Raw genomic sequence first — 26,363 nt, 5'->3', positions numbered from 1 at the left:
GATCATGATAATAATTTTTAATTAAATCAGATCAGATACACCTGGACCAGTTGCTCATGCTTAGTAAAGAAGTTATCCAGAATAACAAGTTTATTCAGTTTCCGTTATTGCTGTCAACACAACCCTGTAGTCCTCCTCTCCAATCAAACAGAGACATACTCATAAAATAAGTCAACATGAAACTATGGCAGCAACCTTTACAATAAGGAAGTGGTCCGAGAATAAATAATGGAAGTCTTCCTTAACATTCCACCAGTTATTTTGAATGCTCTTTGCTTCCTTAAGGGTTCTCAGCAAGGAAATCAATATAATGTTACAGAAAATACCCACTGTAATACCTACACAAAGGAGCCACACATAAAATTTCAAGTAAGATAAAAAGTTCTGCATTGCTGTTGGGCATGACTTAAAGAATCCTCTGCTTCAATTCTACAATGTGCCTTCGAGCTAATGTCTGACCAAGGAACACAGTACTTCATTGAAATGGTATAAATTTCCAAATGATACGAATTGGCGCACGTACTTAAATTACTTTTTATTAAATAAGGTTATTCATTCCAGTAATCCACAGGGGCATGCCTATAAGCACATATGCACATGGTCTGCACCCAAACAGGCGTGTGACTATCACAAGACATCTGGGTCATATGTAGTATGTGAGAAAAAAATGAGACAGCGTTTCCGGAGCAATTTCAATCAGGTTAGTAATCCTTGTGTTTTTCTGTTCACAATGCTGTTGGTCATAGCTGGACTAAGATTGTGTCCACATGTGATTCATCCCACTTGAACTCCTGTTTAAACAGGATAACTGACACATGCATCTGGTATCCACACAGGTGCAGAATATCCTTTATTTGAAGCATCTTTCAAATTAATTTCATCATAACTGGTAGACCTTCATCCTCTAGGTGTACAACCATTCTCTGTGGCCGGTTATATCCACCCATTAAAATAAACCTATATTCATCAGTCACACACGTTACACACATCCATGCCACATTCCTCAGTCATCACATAACACTCACACAACAGACATCATTCATAGTCATCAGTAATACAACATATATATCGGTTTTGCTCATAAAACTAGCTCAGTATCTGCGTTTGCTGCAGCCTTCTCCTTGGTTGCCTGGACAACCAGGGGTGGTGGTTCGATGTCCAGCTCCTCTCGGAGCTCTTCCAGGCTCTGGTCCCATCGGCGCTCGTAGAAGATGCTGAGCACACATCGCGCCCTCCTTCCACTGCGGAGCGCCCACGGGCCCAGAGACGTAGCCAACGTCTGCAGACGACTGGGAGGAGGGCAGGTGGGACAATGGGAAAGAGAGGAGGAAGCGAGAGGGGGGGGAAGAGAGAGAGAGAGAGATAAAGAGAGGGTATGAGATTAAGGAGAGCGAACAGAAAAGAGGTGAAGAGGAGAGTGGGGAGGTGATGAGGCACAGGGAAGTGAGAAGAATGGGAGAGAGAAAGAGGAAGAGAGTGAGATGGGACAAAGAGAGGAGGAGAGGGAGGGAAAGAAATGGGGAGGGGACAAGAACATAAGAGAGATTGGGGGAGAGAAAGACAATGTTGGGAATACCAGAATAGTGAGAAAGGAAGGAAGGCAAGAATTGGCAGATATGAGGAAGCAAAAAGGGGGAAAAGAAAGGCTGTCAGAGGCTATAAACACACTGCCACGTGCAGGAGCTGCGAGCTACATCTGGTGTTATTTTAAAAATAGTATAACACATGGGCTGTAGTCATGTCTGTGCAAAGTTCTAATTGAGGCTCTTGCTCTCATAAGCATCACACACAGATACACACACACACACACACACACACACACACACACACACACACACACACACACACACAGACACAGACACAGACACTGTAAGACTGTCTCTTTTGTGTTATAGCCAAAAAGCCTATAACAATAGGTAACTGGAATAGGTAATGGTAGAGATAGTGAGAGGTGGTAACTGGAATAGGTAATGGGACACTGTGAAAATAAAGGACCACACATGACACAATAGACAATTATACAATTCAGGGAAGTTTTGAAGTTCTCAAATGTTACAAGTCTGTACCAATATTACAATGCACTTCCTTTCCTGGCTTTTCTGTTAGCTTTGGGGAAATTCTCAATTCTCATTTCAAACTCTCATTTTAATTAGCTGATGTAGGGAAGTATCATAATAAAATAATTATGCACAAAAGGGGATATAGAAAATATATACCAAAGCTATGAGCAATAACATATACATTTTGAATATCTTAAAGTTGGACTTGTAGAATATATGTTGATTAATATATCCAGTAAACTGAATATTAACTGGAGTCCATTAAGAAAAACTAAAAGAGTAGGCACCTGGAGGAGAGACGCAGTGGTCCTAGAGTTGCTCCCAGGACGCACATGGGTAGGCCTGTTTGTGCTGCCTCGAACCACTTCACCGCAACCTCTCCTGGGAGACAGATGGCAGACGGTCAACAACCGCACCCACCCTTTACCAGCTAGACTTACCCTCGTACACCAAATGGTACTTTAACCCAATACTGCAAAACCAATCACCCTTGAACATAATCATCCTTAAATACTCTCAAAAACAATATTTCCTAACCACAGTAAAATAAATATTGTTATGGTCCGAAGAGACCAAGTGGCATTCTGAATCATCTGCAATGCTCTTAAAACACATTAAGGCAGACCAATTAAAATGGAATTACAATAGTGTAGTTTAGACATATCAAGGGTCTGCACAAGAAGTTGGGTAACATTCCTGCTCAGAAGAATCAAGTTGGTCATCAGTTATAACATCCAGGTTTTTATACAATCTCACCCAGCATGTTGGTGGGCATCCCTAGTAACGTGTGCAGGAGGTCATGTACTTCTCGGTATCGCTGAATGACATATGCTAGCTCCTCATTATCCACAAACTTCACATCCGCTCGGGAGTCTGGCGTTACTCTCTGAAAGAAACAGAGAGCTTATACAGGTATTCCATTTGCTCATTTTGAGACACTGGTGTTAAACATTCAGTTCTGTTCTATTCCAGCTCAGTAATAGCGGTAGAAGTAAAGCAAGTGTAAACTCTATGCACGGACCCCAGGGAGACTAGCGACCACTTTGTGGAAGCTAATGGGGATCCAAATAAATGATAAACAATTCCCCATTCATTTTCTCTCAGTGTGATTTGTCTCTTCCTTTATAATGCCTCTGATAAAACATCTGCTAGTTTACTTTAAGTATGCTTATAAATATATCATGATGTGTCTCTGTTGTATTGTCCACAATTTAATATTAGTAAAGGTTAGAACTTGAGGCCTTAACTGGCAGTTAACACATAGTATTATTTGCACAGTACACATTACATTTCCTTGAGACCTACATATACGGACCCACTTACATTTTCCTCCAGGAAACGGAGGTATTCCCTTCCAAAGGAACCATCTGGAAGCGTAGCCATGTGGGCCAAGTCCAGAGTGGAGAGGCGGATACGTGGCCGCTCTCTGAGAAAGCATTCAGAAGAAGGAAAACAGCAACCAAACTTCTCGATGTCAATACCACATGTCACAGGTCAATACCACGATGGGGTAGGACACATACACACACAAAAAATACACCTTAGGATTCACCGGACCATTACTGCCAGAACAAATTCTGTATATAAGTTTTCAAATACTTTGTTTAATGAAGGATGATTGTAATTGTTTATTTACAGCTATCAGATAGAAGCTGAGACTTACCTTAATATAGTGGACCCTTCAGGGTCATTCTTCATCTGATCACGTAACCTCACAAGGGCCAGGTGTCCTGTTGTTTCGCCAAGAACCGCAACCATGTCTGAAACGTTGAGTCATGGATACTATTGAACCAGGACTCTCCTGAAAGACCACCCCACCATTCAAGGTCCCCCCATCCCTCAGTAAAACACCTGGTTATCCCTGTGCACGAACACCAATGAGTCACCTATGCCTCAGAGTCAATACAACTATTTGATGGATTAATAGGTATAAAGAAAATGTCCTATTCACTAAATAAAGTTAAGTGAAGTATCTGTTGTTTGTTATTCATAAGTGGTGAACATCACACTGCCAAGGCTTGTTCATTTTGTCAATTCACGTCAAAGGCAAATCTCACAGACTTTGAAATGCTTCACATGGCAAATTCGGTAATTTATTCCGAGTCATGTACAGTAATTCATTAGATCTTTAATCGCTCGACAGCCCTAATAGGCTAAGCATGTAACTATCACGCTAGAACATGATTGGCATGCAAGAATAGTGCATATAGGTTTTGATTTCACATTATAGACATAAAGAAAAATACCTTAGAAGTTCACATACTATAACAACAAAAATCAATGCAATGCATACTGTGCAGTACATTGTTGTTCACACATGTAATACACATTTGCAATAAAATCCAGATTAATCAATGTGAAAGTAGGCGGATTCACACAGTCAAGACTGACGAAAAAGTACCAAGAATTTGTCTGATTTGAATATTACTCAGAGACTTTCCCCCCCAGGTTTAATTATTTCCCTACAGACCTAAATGATAATAACTACTAGGAAAGAAAATTAATCATTTCTCTAAAATTGAAGTCCCATCATTGCTTCTTCAGGATAGTGGAGTTTTCCTGAAATGATACAGTAGCATGTAAACTTACACAAGGTGTCTAACACAAGTTGTCTCATAACATAGGCATTTTTTCAAACGTATGGTTCACTTTCATTTCTCACAAACTGGGAGCAATTCATATTATCTGTTTCAACATGACACATAGTCCACCTATAGGCCAAACACTGCTGGCTGTTCTGTAGCAAATGCTCGTCTCCAAAAAATATTTTAGTCAACAAAAGCATCACTGAAATAAAAAATATACACACAGCTAATATTGAAACTTGAATGCATCAGTCAGTGGCAAATAAATGAATCCATCCAATGAGACCATCGGTATCAATTGTAAGCCACATTAACATGAAAGATCAATATGACAGCTCAGTGAAGGCTTACTTGTTTAGATGTTGTAAGTCACTTAATAAGCAAGAACATTTTAAACAAGAAAATGTTCCCAGTAATGTAAAAGAACATTGATTGATTTTCTTTATCCATGGTAAATAAAGTTATTTGAAAGAAGATGATGTGATGTCTACACCGACAATCTAAATAATGATATACTGTGTAATCATTTTGCATTAATTTATAGCATGGCACAATGGCACAAATTCTTACCGTCTTACCATGTCTGTAAGGGTTCTGAAGAGCAGCCAACCCAGATCCGACTGCCAATAGAGCCTTCTGTATAGGGTTGGTGGGAATATGGCCTGGGTATAGTCGGTCATATTGGCTTTCCAGGGGTGAACTGTGCTGCTGCCTAAAGGCTGCTAAAGGACACACACACAAAGTACAATAACTTGTATAAATGTTGCTGTAAAACAAGAATCAAGAATCAGAGTCAATTAGTTAATTGCAATTGTAAGGAATTCGAGGAACTAACATTACTAGCGGAGCTCCAGTGGCTACAGCTAGCAAAAACGAATTCTTGAGTCAGCAGTGTTAGCTAGTATAATCACTTTGAAAGTTGTGTTTGACAAAAGTGTTAACCAGTTTCTGGTGTTTTTTAAGGTGAGATTTAAATCGATAGTCTGCTCTAAAACACAACAAGCTCATGGCTGCCTACAGAGGGAGAAAACCAACGCACTCTTCAACCTGTAAACAAGAGTGATGAAAACCAGTTTTGTAATCATATAATTCACTAACTTTGAATTAGTGGATCATTCTATAAAGTGTACCTGGCTATTTCATATTAATATTGTACTCTACAACGTGCTATTCAGAAAGTCTACAACATCACCACCAAAGAAAGAACATAAACTGCACATGATTTAAGTTTATGTATATTATTTTTCATGAATCAATTGCCTAGTGTATTGTGCTCAAACTGCCTTTACTTAAGTATTTTATTTTGTTATTTCATTTTTATATATTTTTCTAACATGTCCTGAGTGTGTATGTGGCAGTTTTTGCACTACCAATTCAAATACTGACCATGTGGTCAATATTGCTGTCAATTGGGCATGTGTGGAAGTTGTGTGAAATAAAATGAAGTGTTACAAATAAAATGTCTTCATCTTGTTGTTTTTCTTCTTATTATAATTTTTACCATTGCAGTAATAATTTAAAATATTATTTAAAACTCTGAGCATGGTAAACCAATTAATCTTAAATTACCCTGGTAATGATAACATTTTCAAGTCATAACACTACAGATCTGAACTGTAATTCTAAAGCAATTACTCATCAGGCTACAGAACACACCCTCTAAATGCTTCAACTACACATTCATTGCCTTACAAAACCTGGGGGCTCAGGCTTTAGCTTATGATCTTAGTGAGCAACTCAAAACTAATAATAATAATATATATATTTTTTAAACAATAACTGAATACACAGGATAACTGAGGTCGTTAGGTGATTTTCAATATACCCTAGTTTTAGAACTTTGAATAAATGTTTTACTCAATTTAAATTTTTTGCAATTTTAAGAATTACAGAGCATTCAAATCATGTATCTTAAATAACCAGCTGGTTGGATATTTTATGATACAACGGCTTGCCATAGTGGTAAAAAATGCCATTGACAGGACTGAAAGACACATGCATATACCAACGTTTGTGATGATTTTACTGCGTTCATGTCTGTTAAGCACAATATTGTGTGTACTGTAAAGCAACTGTTTAACACTTATTCACGTTAGCACCATGATGAGTCCCTTACGTTAACATTTTACATGGCACCATCTGTGCTGTGTCGATAGCTTCGCTAGCTAGCCAACGACCGAAGTTCTCCTGTGATAACAATACCCTAAAGCTTTATAACACCAACGACTGAAATCTATCGAGCAGTACATTAATGGAGTATACAATTGGATCGTTTCACTTTGTTTTGAAGATGAAGTGTTGTCTTTAATTAAAGCCTTTGGGGTACAGAGTAGCTATGATTGTTTGCGTTGGCTAAGCATGGTTGCCTTTGCTACAAAGATAACCTTTGAACAGACATACAGTGCTGACTACAAGGTGACAAACGTGAACACTTGCCTGCGCCTACTGTCATACCTCTACAGATTACCGTACATTGCAGTACATTCGGCAATAAACCAAATGTAGATATGCGATACATGATTAAAGAAGGCGGTTAGGCAGTTTCTCCACAACATACACAAGCTCAACTCAATTTATTCGACCCTTTGCTATAGGGCGGTTCGGTTCCTTTTTTGACTCCACCCTATTTGCAAACCTTACAAATACAGTGCTGTGAGTTGTAACGTTGCGACACAACACCCCCCAATTTTAAATTGGTAAGTTGGTATTTTTAAGTTTGTTCTTATTTACACCTAGTGTCTGTATGTCGTTGTACTATAGGGTTATGCAAACATTAGTTCGAGGAAAGTGATCCGTCGAGGCTGTAGGCTAGGCTACTTACTTTTCAGCAGCAGGCCTTTTTTGCAGAGTTAGCTAGACCCTCTGCGTAGTCAGTAAATACAAGAGACGAAGAAACTGAAATAATGTTTTTTATTATTATTCTAAAATGAGTTACTATTGTTACAGGCCACATTTGTGTAAACGACCTAACCAGTTCGGCAGCTCCAATTGTTAGATAAAGTTTTCGGTCTGTTCTTACAATGTATGCTATATTTAATGTCAAGACGTCCTAAACGTGTCTCAGTATTTCCATCCATTTTATGCATGTAGTTTTTAAAAGTTTGTTTATAAACACATATATAGTTGTACAAGTATTTATTTTCCTTCAACTATCCCCCTTTGTTCGTTGCAGTTGTGAAAGAACAAACTCTCTAAATAGTTACTTGCCAACTCACTGCCTTATCTCAACCTATGCTGAGTTGTCTTGACCAAACAGTGAATGGGCTATAATACAATAGTAAACATAACAATTATGCGATCTAGTAGCTTCGGTTGGACCTTAACAACTATAACTTAACAACTGGAGTGGCACACTGACTTATATGGAGAACGTCTCATTGTACTTTAAGATACAGGACGCCAGACTTCTCGCGAGAACTACGTAAGGCTTAATGTCACCAGCTCACACAACAACAACACTACCCATGCGCAAACTATAAAACAAAGCTAGGAGGATAGTATTATCTGTATGGTTATCATGGCAGAGGACAGGAAGAAACCATCTCTCATAAGCCAAACCATTGTCTGAGGATAGGAAGAGAAAAAGAGAGAGTAACCAAGCAAGTTAGATCCCTGGCCTTTTTTCTGTTGGACTTGGACTAGTCAGTAATGTATTAGCTGTCTTGCTATATCTTATGTTGCGCTTGAGTGATGTTTGGTTGGTTCAGGGAAGTTGTCAACTAGTTTTCATACTAAGTATCCCTACCAATGTTATTTATGAAAGAACCCGACGTAGACTGTAACCTTATGTAACCCTGTTTCACAGAGATTTGTAGTTTTTCCAGATGCCCTGTCATGTCATCCAAATAAATGAATCTAACGTCAAAAAGTTTGATCAGTCTTTTTGTCAGTCTCATGCCAATAAGGCTTGGAAGTTTGTAAACTTTTAAACCTACCTCAGCTAGCTTTTAACAAATCACACTATACTAGAATATGCATTTCCTGAAGGAAATACCATTGAATGAAATGCAAAAGTTAAGAAAGGAAAGAAGAGTCAAGAGTGTCTATGGATAATGACAGTGAAGAGGGAAAATACTGAAAGAAGTTGAGAAAATGGAATGAAGCAGAGAAATGGAGAGTCAGAAAGAGGAGTTAGAGAGGGATAGAAAAAAAACAAGTGGATGAAGGTTCTACAGAAAGAGGGAATGAGTGAAAATAGGAAATATAATGGACTGGAGGAAGGAGATGTTAGAATGATTGATGGATAAAGTGGAAATAGAAATGGCATGGAGGATGGCATGGGGGATGTAAAGGAAATGGAAGAGAGGACTGTACTGTAGAGAAGTCAAAGAAGGTTGACAAAAAAGTTGAAAAAAGCGTAAGTATTGATGGACAGAGTAAGTGAAAGAAGAGTGAACAGGAGTGGCTATGGGTAATGAGATAAAGAGAAAGTGAAGAGGGAAACAATTGAAGTAAGGACAAGTATGGGGTGAAGTAGAGAGATGGAGTGTGAGGGAGGATAGGGGACTGTAAAGTCAAAGAAAGCTGGCAAAAAAGTTGAAAAAAGAGTAGCAATTGATCAGATCAGAATCAGAATCATGTTTATTGGCCAAGTACATTTTCATATACAAGGAATTTGTTCTGGGTTTGTTGCTCTCAATGTATGGACAGAGTAATTGAAAGAAGAAAGAAAAGGAGGGTGAACATAAGTGGCTATGGATAATGAGATAAAGAGAGAGTGAAGGGGGGAAATATTAGAAGGAGAGAATTGAGTGAAACAGAGAGATGGTAGGTGTGTCTTAAATATCTTAGTTACACAGTTAAATTGAGAGGGACAGAGTGAAGAGGTGCTAGCCTGGATACCAGACCGAACCCCGCCCACAAAATGTTTTGGTCTGGAAGTTCGGTCTGGCACTGCTTCGTTGGGGAGAAATTATTCCCGACCGAAAATATGACAGCCAATCAAATTGTCGGGGCGGGTTTTATACGATGATCGACAGATGATCAACAGTAACGTAATCAACTACGTCACCAACGCTTGAGTTGAAATAACGGTAGATTCAAAATCGTACGAAGATGTCGGCGTCTCGGGAGCCTGTTAGTGGGAGATATTTTATGTGAATTAAGCTATCTAGACGACTTTTTTATGTCTACATTGACTACATTGATATGCTACACGAATGTTGCAGAGTATTGTAGGTCTTAACTGAAACTCTAGACCATTATTTTTAGGTTATTGCTAACGCTTAAACCTAAAATCCATTGAAACACATAGTAGCTAGCTAGACTCGCTGCTAATAAGTATAACAGATGGTCATATGGTCATACTACGTTGCTCTGATTGGTTCTAGGTATCCAATTGAGTGAAGAGGCATTTTTTTCCTGGTTCGTTGAAACACGCCCCTATAATCACAGCTCAATGGCGCAGTATCAGACTCATATTCTGACTAGAATTATGAGTATGACATCGTCAGGCTAAAGAGGTGCGGTGTTTTATTAAAAAAAAATAGAGTTTCATAGAAATAAAAAACAAGCTAGCCTTAAAACTTAAATCAGTTGAGGGGCTTAAAATGCTTTCCACTTAAACCTTAAAAGTCGTTCTAAGAGCTACATGTAACAGACACATAGACATCAGACATCATGTTTAAAGCTATGTGATGTATCAAATCAAATGCCTCATTACACCAGATCTCATAATTTGATCTCTGTCTTTTTCTTACACAGTGGGTGCATGGATGATGATGATGGCACGCATGTCTTTGCCATCTTCACTGGACTCCTCGTTACCGGGGATCAGTCGGTCTGTTCTCAGCAGTCACATGGAGACGAAGTACCAGTGCCAGCAGTGTGATGACATCCTCAGGAAGCCAGTTCAAGCTAAATGTGGCCATCGATACTGTGTGTTTTGCTTCAACCAGCTCACCAGGTACTCGTGGATGCTGCCCAGCTCCTCAGTCTGCAACCTCTCCCCACCTTTTAATCACTTGACCTGTTCCGCAATCACTGGGCATGCTGGTCGCAGCTCCGTTTATCCTACATAACAGAACCTGGCTTCCTTGACCTCCTCTGTAGGATGCTCACCAGGATATATTTGTGTGGTGAGTGTGCTCCTCTGCAGTTGCACACTACCACTTCAATTATGATCAATGGAGGGATGACACAGCATTTGTGTTAATTGCAACAGTTAAGCGATCAGTGTTCTCACTTGATAGCTAAAATTTCTTTTCCCTTTTCAATGACACAAATTCAATTTCCAACGATTAGCAGCTAGCTTTGTTATCAGGCACCGTAGTGACATGACTGAGTCCTGACCTTAAGTCAACTGTCCCTAACGATATGACTCACTTATCCTCTAAGGTTTTTATTTATAGTAGTTAAATATGACTACATTTCAGGAGACTCCTTAGGATAAACTGCAGAAAACGTACCCAATTTCTTTAAAAAATAAAAATTAATGTATGTTTTTGTTTGTAGGGCATGCAATAGGCACAGTACCTTTCACAAGAAATGTTCACTGTCTCCTGCATCGTTACATTGAGCGAATAACAATACCACATTTTCCAGACTACTAACCGTACCGTATATAAATTGCATTACGTTATGTTATCTAATTTTATAAAACAAGCCAGTGTATTGACCCCACCCGTGTGTAAAACTAAATGCCACGTAGTTGAGGTGCGAGTGCTACTAGCCATTTAAAAGTTGTAAGGAAAGCACTGAACTGCTTTTTATTGGTGAACTGATTTTGAGAAGTTAATGCTTGCCTTATTGCAATGCTAGCTAGCTAGCCAAAGGAGACTTTTGTTTGTAACTAGTTTAAATGGCAGCATTCCATTTGCATGAAACGATGGCTAGATATCTAGCTGATCTTTCAGTCTCCTCAGAATGATAATAGGAAAATATAGAAACCCTCAGGTTGCCTGTGCAGCTTCATATTAACACATATTAACATGGGTTCATATTAACACATGCTAGCAGTTGCCAACTGTGAAGATGGTTCCCTAAGCTCAATATAACAAGGAAAGCTTCATAGAATCCCGTTAAATAGGCTACAGTCGGGTGGGTATACACACACACGTTTCTTTATCATTATGGAAGACTGAGTGTGAATGAAAATGTGTTCTATCCCATGCAAGTTTTACCTGATACATTCATGGAATTGAATGTGAAAGAGAGCGAGGGACCCATTTTACCTGACAGAGTTACGCATTACTTACTTCCAGGCGAATAAAATGCATTATATGAACAGTACTAGTCAAAAGTTTGGACACACCTTTAATTTTTTAGAGAAGTGTTTTCTTTACTTTTATTATTTTCTACAATGTAGATTAATACTGAAGACATTTAAACTCCGAAAGAACACATAGCCAACATAGCTATCAAAATAACATTACAAAGAAGCCAACGCGAGAGCACTTATTACTAGCATCAATGTCCAAGCATGTTATAACAAGCTTGCTTGTCGCTGCCAAATGTGAGTCCCTGCCTGATGTGAGTCCGCATTTGTCACTTTGCGACACTTTTGTAGTACAACGAGCCAGGTAATGCTGGTGGTGTACAGCATGAAGTGGAATGACAAGCGCATTTGTTTACGTTTGAAATCCACCAAGGTTTATGGTGTTAAGCTTCATGTTTATTGAATTATTAGTTAAGCAGTGCATTCATTACTAGTAACAGTAATACAACGTAGCCCCATATGTTGACGTTGACCCTTATGCTGTTAACCGTTTACAACACAATTAAATATAACATTAAATGTACCGGTATTATGCGTTAAAACCAGCCCCATATGTTGATGTTGAGCCGCTCTGTTCACCGTTTACAACACAATTAAATCTACCAGTAAATATTCCCACATTATGCGTGAAGACTAGCCCCATATGTCGATGTTATGCTGTAAACCGTTGACAAAATTATAAAACACTACGTTAAATAAACCTACATTATGCGTTAGGAGAAGCCAGATACGTTGATATTGAACCATGTATGAGCATGCGCGTCTTGGATAGTTTGCTCCTGAGCCTTCTGCCGTAAACCGTTTGTGTTTGTGTTTGCGCATGCGGACTCACATCAGGCAGGGACTCACATTTGGCAGCGACATTGCTAACACCACTAACCAGATGTCTTGCTAGCGGCTAAACCTGTTGAAATTTGCTTTCATTGTTTATGATAAACTAGCAACCAAACATCAAGCAAGTGCAACACAAGACAATGCAAGACAGCAAATACGTTACTGAATAGTCCAGCAGAAAGTAGCCCCCTACCTGGCGGCTTCAGAGGCTCCATAGCGTTACTTTAACCGCAGGGCTGCAGAAATTTTACAGCGGTAAATAGTCTGGAAATTACGGTAGCATGCTGCATTTCCTTTTTGCTTTAAACCTTAACATTGTCTTTAATGCCACCTTGTGGCCACATTGTATTTGTTGCGTTTCGATCAAAAATTATCTTGCTCATTAAACCCTTGTGTTTACTCTTATATTTCACTGTCAGGGATTTTTCTGCATAACACTGAGCCCCATGCAGGGTTTCTGGTAGCAGCCCTCTGGCAGTTTCCTATAGACTCATGACTCATAGCATAGCACAGTTTCTAGTAGAGATAGGGGAAATTTTGCTGTCGCACATTGTAAAGAATTTCGATCTTTTCGAATGGATGGCTTTTATGTGGGATAGCCCTTTAAAAGCTTCTCAGAATAGTTTTTTCTTGTTTTAAATGTAGATGTATTTCTTCTCAGTTTTAACCAGCTTCCTCTTTTAGTTTTAGTTCTTGAAAAAAAATGTCCAGTGATGCATTGTATCCTTACATGGTAAACACTCTGTAATACACTTGCATGTGTTTATCATTCTTTGAAATTCATGGTTCAACTTTGCAAACTGATGTCTTCAAATAAAATGGGCAAATCAATTTAATATTTTCAATCAAAAATTAGCTTTTCCATTCGACCCCCTCTGAAATTTCTCTTGCAGCCTGTTGTTTTCAGCTAAGTTATAGCTGGGTGAGAGAAAGATAGTTTTGCATTTTGGGTCTCCATTTGCTTATCCTAACTGGAAGGCTTTAGAGTACCAACCCCATACATAACTATATGTTTTTGTCCAGCTCCGGCCCCAAGCCCTGTGAAGCATGTCGTGTGGAGGGTATATTTGAAGACTCTCAGTCCATGCTGAACGGAAAAGAAGTAAGTTTGTTTGGAGAAATGACGCAAGAGTTTCTTGCTTTAGATGGTAGATATCTCTGATAATTTCTCTACCTGGCCCTTTCTACACACATTCTGTGTATGTGTGTGGGTGGCCTTTTTGCACACATTCTGTGTATGTGGTCCCTTCTGCACACATTCTGTGTATGTGGCCCTTCTGCACACATTCTGTGTATGTGTGTGTGGCCCTTTCTAAACACATTCCGTGTATGTGTGTGTGTGGCCCTTTCTAAACACATTCTGTGTATGTGTGTGTGTGGCCCTTTCTAAACACATTCTGTGTGTATGTGTGTGGCCTTTTTGCACACATTCTGTTTATGTGTGTATATGTGGCCTGTGTGTGATGTGCAGTTTCTTAGACTCTGGACTCAATTCAAGTTTTATTTACTGTAATCACACTCTAGAGATAATAACACCATATTCCCTTGTCTGCAGGCATTTCCAGACAATGCGGCGCGCCGGGAGATTGATGGCCTTCCAGCAAAGTGCCCAAATGAAGGCTGCCCTTGGACTGGGACCATGAAAGAGTTTGAGGTGAAGATCACTCCAATACACATAGCTTGGTCGTGATATTATGTGTATCCAGAGGTTGCAGTGGTATGCTTTGTGTCACATGGCTAACGCTACTGGTACATCACAGCAGAATAAGCGAAGTGAAGTTCTGCGTTCCATTCATTTCTGTTGGAGGAAGGCGATTGTGCCGTAGACGAGCGAATGGGGCGAAGTGAGCAAAAAGTCGGGAAAAGTTGAATCCTATGCAAATGAAGAGTGAATTTTGCCCGACGACAGCTATTCAAATAGTTTGTTGTCTTTTACAGTCTGAAAATTGCAGGAATGTTCAGTTGTTCAGTCATTTCGTTTGCTAAAAAAGAACAGCTTGTAGGGCCTTGTAAGGGGTGGTTAGCCTACTAGCTTGCTAACACCATTTCCACACACCACAACACATTAATTGTATCCAATACAGCCAGTATTTAATCATTTACAAGGGCATGCAACTTGTTTAAGCACAAAACAATTAACTGGATCAAAGGGTTTGTGTTGAACAGAAGTAAGGTTAATACTTACCTGAGCACTAGCTGATCTTTATGTAAATAAAAATAGTGATATACAGAATCACTATCATATCTATGACAACCAATGAACAGACACCTCGGTGCTTTCCTTCTTTCATTTCCCTCATTATGTGGTTGAAGGTATCTAAAGCTCTGTGCGTGTTCTCCTTCTACCCCACTCACTACAATTCAAATATTTCCCGCCACATTTATTCATGAACAGTCTCATGAGGCATTTTTTTTTTTTTTTTTTCAAACTGTCTGGGGATGGCAGGCAGTTGCTGTCATGGTTATTGGGTTTTTGTGGCTTGTTTCCAAATGCAGCATTCTTGCCCCCTCTGCTGCCAAGTCATGCATTGTTTCTGAGTGTTGTTTACTTCCTTTGATGAGTATGGTGGTAACCGCAACCTTCTGTTGCCTCTAGACATTAATCATTCTTAGTAAAGAATTATTCACCAGCCCACATTAGTGAGTTTAGAGATAGCGTGTAAGGAGAGTCAGAGGGAGGGAACAGGATGTGAAACGAATGTGAAAGATCAAGGTCAAATTTCACATTCCCCAGCAGTAAGTACAGAGTGGTTTCAATTCTGTGGAAATCCCCCGAAAAACCACAGGACCATACTCACACATTCACACACACACACACACACACACACACACACACACACCAATGTTGTAAATAAGCCCAAAGACCACATGGTTTGAGGAGTGGGAGGAGACTGCTCAGAGTTGTTATGATTTGAACAGGACAGAAAACTGAAAATGCTTCAAATGACAGGGGCTTGATATGAGCAGAGACATTGCCTGCTGCATTGAATGCATGCATTCAAAAAGGAATTGGTCGATGGCACTCTTCTTTACAACAAAAAGGAACAGAATGCAAAATGCTGAACTTAGGGAAAAAGAAAGAAACTGCTTATTGTTTGGTTTTACTTCAGTACGAAAGCGAGAAGGTTTGTCAAGTCAGACATTTTGTGAGGTCACATAGCTCTAACCTGTTTCATTTGTGCTGAAAACGTATATTTTACTTGGCAATCAGTGTCACTAGGATTAAGGTCAAATGACTTACTTTTTCCAACATGCCATGATGTTGTGTGTAGCTCTTTTCTTAGCAATAAAGCTTTCTCTAAGAGGAGTTAAAATGGGTGACAACTGTATGAAAGATCTGATATGTTACATCTGCAAACATGGTTCACAGTGCAGATGACTGAGTGACAATTTTAACTGCCAGGGAGAATCAGTCATTATAAAACCTTGGCGCCAGACTCTTGGAACTAGTCCAACATATGTTTTAACGGCTGTTTTAAGTATGCAAACAGATAAGCCACTGGAAAGTCCCCCAAGCAAAAGGATTTGTCCTTTGTTATAGCATCAGAGCACTAAAGCATAGAGTTCTAGCTGTACTTTGGTTGGTAGTACATCAGGATGACTTGCTTTAGAAACCTGTATTAGAGAAGAAACAAAGTTCATGAAGTGCCCTCAATTGCTGGTGCTAAACCTGTTGTGCAAGCTTGGACTTGTGAAAGACAACTTTGCATGTGTTGTGCAAGCAGATTGAGGCTGGAGGGTGTTCACAATAACCGCACATTGCATTGAAATGTTTCAGACCATTTTCACACTATAAACATTCAACAATTGGCTAACAGCTTAAGTTTAGTCACCAGCTTTAATCAGACAGTTTTAACTCCCTCATCATGTGGGTGGAAATTGCAGTTACACCCAGTTTCTTTATCATTTCTTGAAAGACCACATTTCATAATGTTGATTCAGGCAAACTGTCAGAAAAATGATTGCTAGGTTAATGACTCATTTCAAACAATTCTATGATTGAGTTGTCACGCAACACATTGTGTGTATTATTGGGTACTGACTGAACTTGTCTGCTTTCGGTTCTCCACCTAGTTATTTAGAGAATGTAGAGAACTCGTCTCATAACTATTTTCAGAACTGATACACCAGAGATACAAAATTAATGATGTGAACAAGTTTAGAAGAACAGAAATCATAAAAAAATAAAAATAGAAACACTCCTCTGCCTTCCTACCATATCCTTTTGTGATCCGTTGGAAACTCCCTGCTTCAGTGAGAGGCTTTACTAAACTGAAATTAGAGGGCCCCATTTAAGGGGGGTAATTATGCTTTTCTGTGAGCCACAAAAAAACTCATTCTAAGTTCATCAGATTGCACCTTCAAGAGAATCAAGATTCTTTCAAATCGTTCTGCCCAAACCAGGAGATCCCCCAAAAAGGAGGGCCCTCTTAAAGGTACATGTGTTGCCTGTACTACTGCAAGTTGAACAGGCAATAAAAAAGTCTTCAAATTGGTCTACTGCAAACAATGGACCACATTGTAGTCAGTTTTTATTTATTTATTTATTTTTACAACAATGAAGGGGGGAAAACCCAGACACAAAAACACAGGGGTTAATGTTTTTGTGCACACAAGACCTTTTCGAATTGGCATGCTTGTACAATAACACATTTCATTGTTGTATATTTATCTGCAGGGACAGCACGAAGGTCAGTGTGACTACGAGACAATTACATGTGAAGCATGTCAACTTCAGATCTTGCGCAATGACAAAGACCGGCACAACGAGAGAGAGTGTGAAGCCAGGACCCTAAACTGCAAATACTGCAAATTTTCCTTCAACTTCAAAGATATCAAGGTGCCTATTACCTTTATGGTCCCCATCAGCTAAGATCAGTATCTTTTTCTAGAACAGGATGTATTTGGAGAACGTGGTGTAATTTTAATATCTTGTTAAACCTGACTTGATTATCATCTCGCACACCCGCAGGCTCATGATGAGATCTGCATGAAATTCCCCATGCAGTGCAAAGACTGCGGAAAGAAAAAGATCTTACGAGAAAAGGTCTGTAAAAGTCATAAAAGGTCAGACCTTTTATGTGGCCTTGCAGACTGTGTGTACAGGGTGTATGCATACAGTCATGCTTCATTTTACGTAACCATATAATACTCTACAAGCAAGGGTGTGTGTGTTTGCATATATTTGTTTTATGTAAATAAGGGAGGGGAAGGATACCAGAGAACCATACACATTTACTTGCTATTTGTAGATATAAACAAATTATATAAAATACATTTTTAAATAGTACTAGTTTGTCCTTGCTGCTGTGTGAGTGGGGGTAAAATTGTAATCCAATTTTTGTATTTTGTATTATTTTTTTACACACTTTACAGATAGTTCCACTTTTGGAATTGGCTGGAATTTTATGTGGGTTTATTTAATCAAGCCAAACCAAATTTCCACTTTCTCTGTGTGTGTCTGTCATAGAAAACCTATGGGGGATGGGTCCCTTACTTTCTCTTTCCCTCCTCCACAGTTTCCAGAACATGTTAAAACCTGTGCCAAGTCCAAGATGGCATGTCAGTTCCGTAAAGTTGGCTGCCATGCTGTGGTATGTATAAATGACTCTAACACTTAAGGGATCATGTCTGTTGGCAAAATGACTCACCTAAGACTGGCCTGTGGATCTCTATCAGATCTTTTCATTTCTATTTCTGTATTTCTATGGGGTTAAAGCATGTGGCGCTGTGCAGGTTCCAAGATAAGTCAACTTTGCATGTTTACCATAGATTAACAGAGCAAAGGGCAGTGATCAGTATTCTGGTAAGTCTCGGGAAGACCCAGCATTTCTATGCGTGAGTGTGTGTGACCCAAGGCAGTTGAGTTTCAGTAGTATTTAGGACTTATGTACTTCCCCCCTTCCACCACATCTGTTTACGAAGCCATTGCCTTTTAGTCACTCTTCTGTAGAACAGTCTGTTCTGTTCTGTTTTCTAAAAGAGAAGTAGCATTGCAGAACCAGTTTGTCGTGGTCTTCAGACACACCGTTTTTTCCTCGTTTGTGAAACTGAGGCAGTTGAATTATTTTGGCTTTGTGTCTTGCTTTAGAAGTTGGTCTTCTTGGTGAATCATTGCTGGGATGTGTGACTTAATTTCATGAGTGAAGTTAGTCATGACCTTTAGTTAATTCTATTTTTTATTTTTTATTATTACTCATTATAATTTAATACACTTACTTTTTTTTAGCCTAGTTATGGTGGTTATGGAACAAATAAATGTACACCTATTAGATCATATACAGTTTATATAAGACTGCAGATCATAATCTAGATGTCATGATTTGTGAGGAAACATTATGAATCCACCCTTAGACCTCACACCCTTGTTCTGCCTCAAATGTTGTGAAATACTGGGACAGGTTGAGTGTGGAAATGTTGCCTTCGTATTATTGCTTGTGTTGGTCGTGATTTCGTTCAAAACATTGTTCTGTAGTTAAGTGTCCTGTGAATTATGAACTAACTATAAACATGCAGCTTTTGTTTATTGCCATAAGTACGATGTGAGTCAATGTGTTGTCGCTTGTGAGTCGATTAAATCTGATGACTGGAGTACTTTGTTCGGTCAAGTGACCCTAACCCTACCGCATCTGGTCAGAACATGCTGAGACCTGATAAAAAAGTCCCAGTCATCACATGGGATGTTCATATAGCACTCTAAGCTAATCTAGAATTCCAAGGTTCAGGCCATGTGTAGTAAAAATAAAAAAAATCAACGCAGACAGCACACTTGAATCAGCCTTAACTTTTAGCACAGTAAGTAAGCCAACAGAGGCAATTGTATTGTTATGGCGCTATATAAATAAAATTGAAATTTAATTGAACAGTACAACAGCCTACCTTCCTCTTACTGCTGTTCGGTCTTCTCTCTCCAAGGCTCGACTCTGTAATGAACCCTCCTTCAGTCTCAGACTGAGTGTTTGCTGGTCTGCCCTCTGGTGGATCACTCCTGCACATGCCTGGTGCATCATGTATGCGTTCATATGTTGCATTTTTTTTAAACACTGTTAAAGCAATAATAGAATCAATTTATTCATGAATTATTTATTTATGCACGTTGTGTATGGGTGTTGTCTCGTTACCTATTTTGTTTGGATGTAAAACTAGCCTGACCCAGGGTCGCTATTCGTGGAGACATAATCGGGTTATAAAATGGCAGACTACTTGGGGTCGTGAATTAACCTGAATTAAAACTGAGATGCATGCAATGTTGTCGAGGTATATTTTGAGGTGTACCTGTTGTCTCTAGTAGCCTAGTGGCATGTGTTCTAACTCTTGAAGGGGGATGGGTCTAGGATGCCAGACTCAATATTGAGTCTTCTGGAGGTGTTGTGGGCCTAATTCAACAAAACACTGATGAAGTAGGGTACCTGCCTGAAAACCCCAGTCAAAAGCTCACTAATGTAGCTTTGTTGTTGTTATTGTTGTTGTTGTTGTAGTTGTATCCTGCTGCTCGGGTTCTATGGTCATGTCGGTCATGTTGTTGTGTTTATCACTTGTGGGTTACAGACGTGCATGCTGTACTATGATGGAGGGCCCTTACGGATCCCGGGTACAACATGCTGCACACGTTGCGGCGGTCTCCAGCCAGTTGTGTGTTGTTGTATCCTGCAACAGTTGTTCTGTTGGATAGGTTAGGTTAGGTTGCTGGCTATGAGTACTTACTTGCATGTGACAGTGAGAGGGTTGGCCAATGTGGGAAGTCCCCAACGAATAGCACAAGGAATTTAATAATCTTCTCCTGTGTATAACTATAATTTAAAAACATAATGGAAGTTGGAATGCCATGGTGCATTCATAGTAGTAAGTTTAAATGTATAATTTATGACAATTAATTAAATAACTCAATAATATTAAAAACACAAGACAAAAACTTGCTTGGCACAGCTCCATTTTTTTTTTGACTAACCTCTGATGCTTGGTCCCCCTTCCCACTGATTCCCCCACAGGTTGACAACGGGAAGCAGCATGACCACGAACAGTCCTCCATAATGGACCACCTGCGGATGGTCCTGACCGCCCTGTCGTCGGTGTCGCTGGTTCAAAGCGACGGGTTCGGCGAGTACCAGGATGACTGTGGTGGACTGGGGCTGTACCGCGCACCTGAAGAAAAGGCCGTCGCGGAGGCAGCTGCCTCTGGAAAAGCCTACAGCAACAGCAGCAGGGGTGGAGGAGGACGAAGGGATAGCAATGGGCTGGGGCTTTACCAGGCTCCAGACGATGGGATGGCAGGGGCCAGCGGAGCCTCTGGGAGGGGAAGGAAGAGCACAGTGGGGCTGGAACAGAAGGTGACAGCGCTGGAGAACATTGTGTGTGTGCTGAGTCGAGAGCTGGAGAGAAGCTCGCTTACACAGGAAGCCCAGGCGCGCCAGCATAACTTGGACCAGGAAAAGATTGAGGGCCTCCACAGCAAGGTAGAGTCACTGAGCATTCTAAGGCCTATCAATACCCCTGTGTATTTGCACATCATAGTTTATATAATTATAATTAATATAATACAATGATGGATGTATTATAATAATAAATATAATAATTATATGTGATATGTAGATATGGTTGAAATGGAGAATTAGTGTCTTCTGTGCATGCATACTGCCTATATACATTTACATACAAGAAGATACCCTGAATAATAAAAAAGGCCAACAAAATACAATTTAAACTGTTCTTTCTTGAAGGGAACATACACTATATGGACAAAAGTATTTGGCCACACCTGTTTATCACCTGGTTTTTCAATCAGACCTGTTGCCACAGGTGTATAAAATGCACCTAGCCATGCAGTCTCCATTTGCAAACATTTGTGATACAAAATGACAAAATGGGTCATTCTGAAGAGCTCAGTGTCTTCAAGCATGGTACTGTGATAGGATACCACCTTTGAATAAGAGGGTTCGTGAAATTCGGTAGAATGTCCATTTAAGATTTTGTTACAGTTACATGCCATTTCTGTGTTAATCTCGAAGTGCCACTCATATACTCTCACTTCGCTGGTAGGATGACGGCGTTGGCATACTAGAATTCCCTCAACACCGCGGCTGAAGAGCAAAGAGGTGGGAAAAGTAAGGAGAAGGAGGAGGAAGAAGAGGTTTTTTTGTCGTTCGGTTAAAGCATAAGAATTTTTTGCGATCAAATGCCGGGGAAACACTGCATCACGACCATACAAACGTAGTCCAGGCCGCAAATCGAGACACCAGTTCTCCACAGTGCAAGCGAGTCAACAAAATACCCATGCTGGTTTCTTGAAAGACAACTGCGACATGGAAAACAAACTAATAAAAAATTATGAGCAAAAGTTGTTGCAGGTTTAGTACTAGCACAGAGGGCTAGGAACACTGTGCAACTGTGCATTATGAACACACATCTGAGTGCGACATACTTGAGGCCTTCATCATCATCGCTGTCGCTAACAGTGTATCCCCTCATTTGTCAGTGTTTCCCCTACAATGATATTAGGGTGGCGGCCCGCCCCCCCAACGGCCCCGCCCGCCCCCCCTGGAAGGTCAAGTAAAAAAAAAAAAAAAAATTTTTTTTTAAATATAGCGCCAGATCACAAAATAAGTCATTTAAGGTTACCTTTACCATAAAACATGTAAAATTATACTTATTGACTGCTGTCATTCAAAGAAACACATGAACATCATAATTCATTTAAGTGTTTGTGTCCGCCGCCGCGGCGCGCCGCGCCCCTGCCGCCGTCCCCCTCCCCCCCCCCCCCCCCCTAAGCTATAAACCTAGGGGAAACACTGTTTGTCCTCATCTATGCACAGGGACAGTCATTTACATCCAAAGGAGGAGAGCCCCTTAAGGCCCACTGCCCCCTTTACACTCCATACAACCACAAGACTCCAGCGGTGCCTTAACAATAGACAATTGACAGATTGATCAATGATTGATTAAGGATCAATGCATGAATTAATTTATTTTAAATGTCGTGTGTGTGTGTGTGTGTGTGTGTGTGTGTGTGTGTGTGTGTGTGTGTGTGTGTGTGTGTGTGTGTGTGTGTGTGTGTGTGTGTGCTCTCGGATACACTTTTGCTGTGTTCTGTGGTGGTTCGGGATGGTCGTGTGTGTGTGTGTGTGTGTGTGTGTGTTTGCATGCTGCAGATTCGTCAGCTGGAGCGGACTCTGACTATGAGGGACCTAAAGTTATCCGAGACGGAGCAGACTCTCACCGAGCTGGAACTCTGCACATTCGATGGCGTGTTTGTCTGGAAGGTTGCGGACTTCAGCCACCGCAGACAGGATGCTCTCGCCGGACGATCTCCAGCCCTGTTTTCTCCTGGTGAGGCAACCGTTTCACACATTTTGAGCAATGTAATGAATTACTTCCATAAATATTGCCATAAATATTGCCACTCCAAATATGCCAAACTGTGTTTCTTTTTCAAACTGGGTTTTTTTTAAGCTTCTCTTGTCCTCCAGACAGGCAACTGTTAACAAAAAAACTTTGTTTCTTATCTCACCATTGTGCCACCAATGTTTCTTATCTCACCATTGTGCCACCATCTTGTGATGTTTGTCATCTGATTGTGTCTTCTTTTCTCCCTCCTCCTTCTCTTCTCTTGTCACGCAGCGTTCTACTCCAGTAAGTACGGATATAAGATGTGCCTGAGACTCTACCTTAACGGAGACGGCACAGGCAGAGGGACACACCTGTCTTTATTCTTCGTGGTGATGCGAGGGAAGTACGACGCCCTCCTCAAGTGGCCGTTTAGTCAGAAGGTTCGTCTAACTCAACCAATGTCTCACTGTTGTCGTGTGTATTCATGCAGCAGAGTTTAAACAGTGGCATTACTACCAAGGAAGAAACAAGCATTTCCATCAAAAAGTTCCAGCACTGATTGATCAGGCTCTATGCATACAGATGTATTGCATTTAATGCTGAAAGTGTAGAGTCTAACAGACTGCAACATACATACTTCCTTCACCATGCTGCTCCTTTGTGAAAATAATACCCATATGGCAGTGATTTGTAAGGTTCATACCTGTACTGAACGAAAATATAAACATGATGAGTGCCATGTTTTGGTGGTTGTGGGCCATGTTTCATGAACTGAATAAAATATTCTCTATGCTAGCAAAAAGCTTATTTCTCCCACATTCTGAGCATAAACTTACACTTGGATCCACAGTCATACAGAATCCGGGGTTTCCTGCCTAATTACTGCCGATTTATTTCCTGTACTGTAGCTCAGTGAAATCCATGAGATTTTATAATTTCTATATTATTACTAGTGTATATATATAGTGAGGATGAGTTCAGACACTGATGAGTACCAGGACACAGTAAACAATGGGAAACTGGTTCATTATAAAGCATATGTGCGTATATGGTTCATTGTAGGATTTTTCAACAAGCAAAGTTTTCACTTTACTGGAATGTTTTTGAAAATGGGACAGTCCTCTGGAAATGCCCAACACCCTGATTTTCAACTCCTCTCCTCTCCTCTCTTCCCTCCTCTGTCAGGTGACCCTGATGCTGTTAGACCAAAACAACCGGGAGCACATCATCGATGCCTTCCGGCCCGACACCAGCTCCACGTCCTTCCAGCGTCCCATCAGTGAGATGAACATCGCCAGCGGCTGCCCCCTCTTCTGCCCGCTGGCCAAGCTTGCCTCGGCCAAGAACTCCTACGTCAGGGAAGACACCATTTTCATTAAAGCCATAGTAGACCTAACAGGTCTTTAGTGAATTCTGGGTAATATTTATTACCTCTGCGACTCTTAACAACGTAATATGTAACAAACGTTATGATTTGTATACAAACAGTATGTTTGTTATACTTATGCTATATAATATTATAAATATATAAATATATACAGTATAATCCAAAGACAGTTGGTAAACTCTGGAAAACGAAAAGCAGAGGATGGTTTTATCCCAGTGGATTAGAAAAGTTGTGGAAACTGATCTAACTAGGCTACCTTGGGTGTCACACCACTAAAAACCTATGCACATATCATCCATATTATTTCTGTGGTTGAGGAACACCAACATTGTGTGTGACAGCCTGCTCAAACTGTGACAAAAAATCTGCACAGTAGATCTGTGCATCCAGTTTTTGTGATGTAGTGTTATGATGGTCGTCACAGGAGATTATTAAGAAAGGTGGCAATTTATGCTGAATACCTATCTTATTATATTTTAGTGATTAATTATTATAAAAATATTATATAATTATATATACAAAGCCATTTTAAGGGGCTGACTGCAAGGTAAGGAATTATTAACATATTTAGATGAGATAAGAATTAGCTTCTTTGCAAGCTTTTTTCATTTGTATGGTTAAAATTGTGTTACTGGGAGTTTTTAAACATACTTGTTTAGAAGTGTGTTGTGCGGCTGGTTTTAAGTTTGCAGGGGCTTGGGGGTTTCAAAGCTCCACGGTAATAAGAACTGGAACCGAGAGACACCCCAAGCCCCAGTAAAGTTTTGCCTTTGACTTATTCTATACACTTCTTTCTTTATCATAGTAGCTACCATCACCATGAACCAGACCATGATGATCATTAGTAATTATCAAGTAATTAATGATTTTCTCAATTATCAACAGATTATGTAATGAAAAAGGAGCGGGAAATGTTTTTTTTTATTTTACATTGTTCTTAGACTAGATTTTTAGTGAAAGAATGCACTAAGATGCTGATGCCATGTGACTAGTAGGCGATGACATATGTTCATAATCAAATGTAGCATCAATAAAACGCAGAAATAGGTGGAAAACAGAAAAAAGGTAGTCCCATGCGTAAGTCTTTAAATATCTGCAAATCATACTAGGGTGCAAAGAGTCGTGTGTGTTTATGTGCGAGTGTGTGTGTTTTTGTTTGTGTGCGCGCGTGTGGCAAATATAAATTGTTTGAGCCCTTGCAGCTCCAAATGTCTGATATAAGGTGCAGATTCGTATAATGCAAAGTCATGAAAGAAATCTACAGTGCATATGCATATTGTGAGTGATATCATACCTACATAGGTGTACTTTTGTAATACTCTAGAGTTTATAATTATAATATTTCTACTGCAACTGATGTATCTATACATTTTACCAACGCCATCTAACAACACAAAGTTGATCACCATAAACCTGAGCTGGTGGCTTCATGCTTGTGTGGGTTGTGCCACCTCTCCGTGTGCTGTGACCTTGTCGAGGTGGAGAGGCTTGAAGCTCCTCAAACTCTGAAGGCTATACCAGGTAGATGACCATCCCGGCCGGTACCCAGCATGTTTGACCACACTGGGCAGGCCTAAGGTGAGGGGCTAGACCAACTACAGCATGTCTGCCAGGACGTTGGGTGATTTATGTATGCACCCTTCGTACCACGAGTGAAAGGGTTTTTGGAGAAACTGAACAATGAAAACATTTGTGTGATAACGGTAATTCCTGATGCAAGATAGTGGAGGGAGAACTGATGGTAAATCCTGCCAGACTGAAATGTAACTTGTTTGTTACTTGTTTGTAACTGTTACTTGTTAACATTTATGCACAAACCCACCAAGAGTGAACCCGGACCAGCTCAGATTTTGAATTTTAAGATCAACATTTAAACATTGCATTTACGCCTGCATGTATATCGAGTTTGAAAATAAACGCTTGAAAACATAATGGACAAGTTAATTGTCTTTGTATTG

General features: G+C 40.0%; 2 protein-coding genes across 4 annotated transcripts; one reads left to right on the top strand and one right to left on the bottom strand.

Moving 5' to 3' along the window:
- Positions 1-515: 515 nt before the first annotated feature.
- Positions 516-7,203, bottom strand: coq4 (coenzyme Q4 homolog). Of its 3 annotated transcripts, none has more exons than XM_080847223.1 (7): positions 7,100-7,203; positions 5,224-5,367; positions 3,724-3,820; positions 3,384-3,486; positions 2,817-2,946; positions 2,348-2,441; positions 516-1,289 (listed from the first exon to the last, which is right to left on the bottom strand). In XM_080847223.1, the coding sequence occupies exons 1-7, from the start codon at positions 7,161-7,163 to the stop codon at positions 1,079-1,081; spliced, it is 843 nt and encodes a 280-aa protein (XP_080703349.1). In that variant the 5' UTR covers positions 7,164-7,203; the 3' UTR covers positions 516-1,078. The 3 variants fall into 3 exon arrangements, with proteins under 3 accessions (XP_080703349.1, XP_080703351.1, XP_080703350.1); XM_080847225.1 differs by having other exon boundaries at positions 2,348-2,438; XM_080847224.1 differs by having other exon boundaries at positions 5,224-5,364; positions 7,100-7,178.
- An 87-nt stretch (positions 7,204-7,290) lies between these two features.
- traf2b (Tnf receptor-associated factor 2b) lies at positions 7,291-26,337 on the top strand. Its single transcript, XM_080848000.1, has 11 exons — positions 7,291-7,341; positions 10,349-10,550; positions 13,719-13,797; positions 14,251-14,349; positions 17,374-17,535; positions 17,668-17,742; positions 18,215-18,289; positions 20,684-21,148; positions 22,841-23,018; positions 23,310-23,458; positions 24,204-26,337. The coding sequence occupies exons 2-11, from the start codon at positions 10,360-10,362 to the stop codon at positions 24,423-24,425; spliced, it is 1,695 nt and encodes a 564-aa protein (XP_080704126.1). The 5' UTR covers positions 7,291-7,341; positions 10,349-10,359; the 3' UTR covers positions 24,426-26,337.
- Positions 26,338-26,363: the final 26 nt, after the last annotated feature.

Source organism: Sprattus sprattus, assembly GCF_963457725.1.
Source record: "Sprattus sprattus genome assembly, chromosome: 11".
Lineage (NCBI taxonomy): Eukaryota > Metazoa > Chordata > Actinopteri > Clupeiformes > Clupeidae > Sprattus > Sprattus sprattus.
The sequence above is the reverse complement of the archived record's forward strand: the minus strand, read 5'-3'. Positions and strand labels throughout refer to the sequence as shown.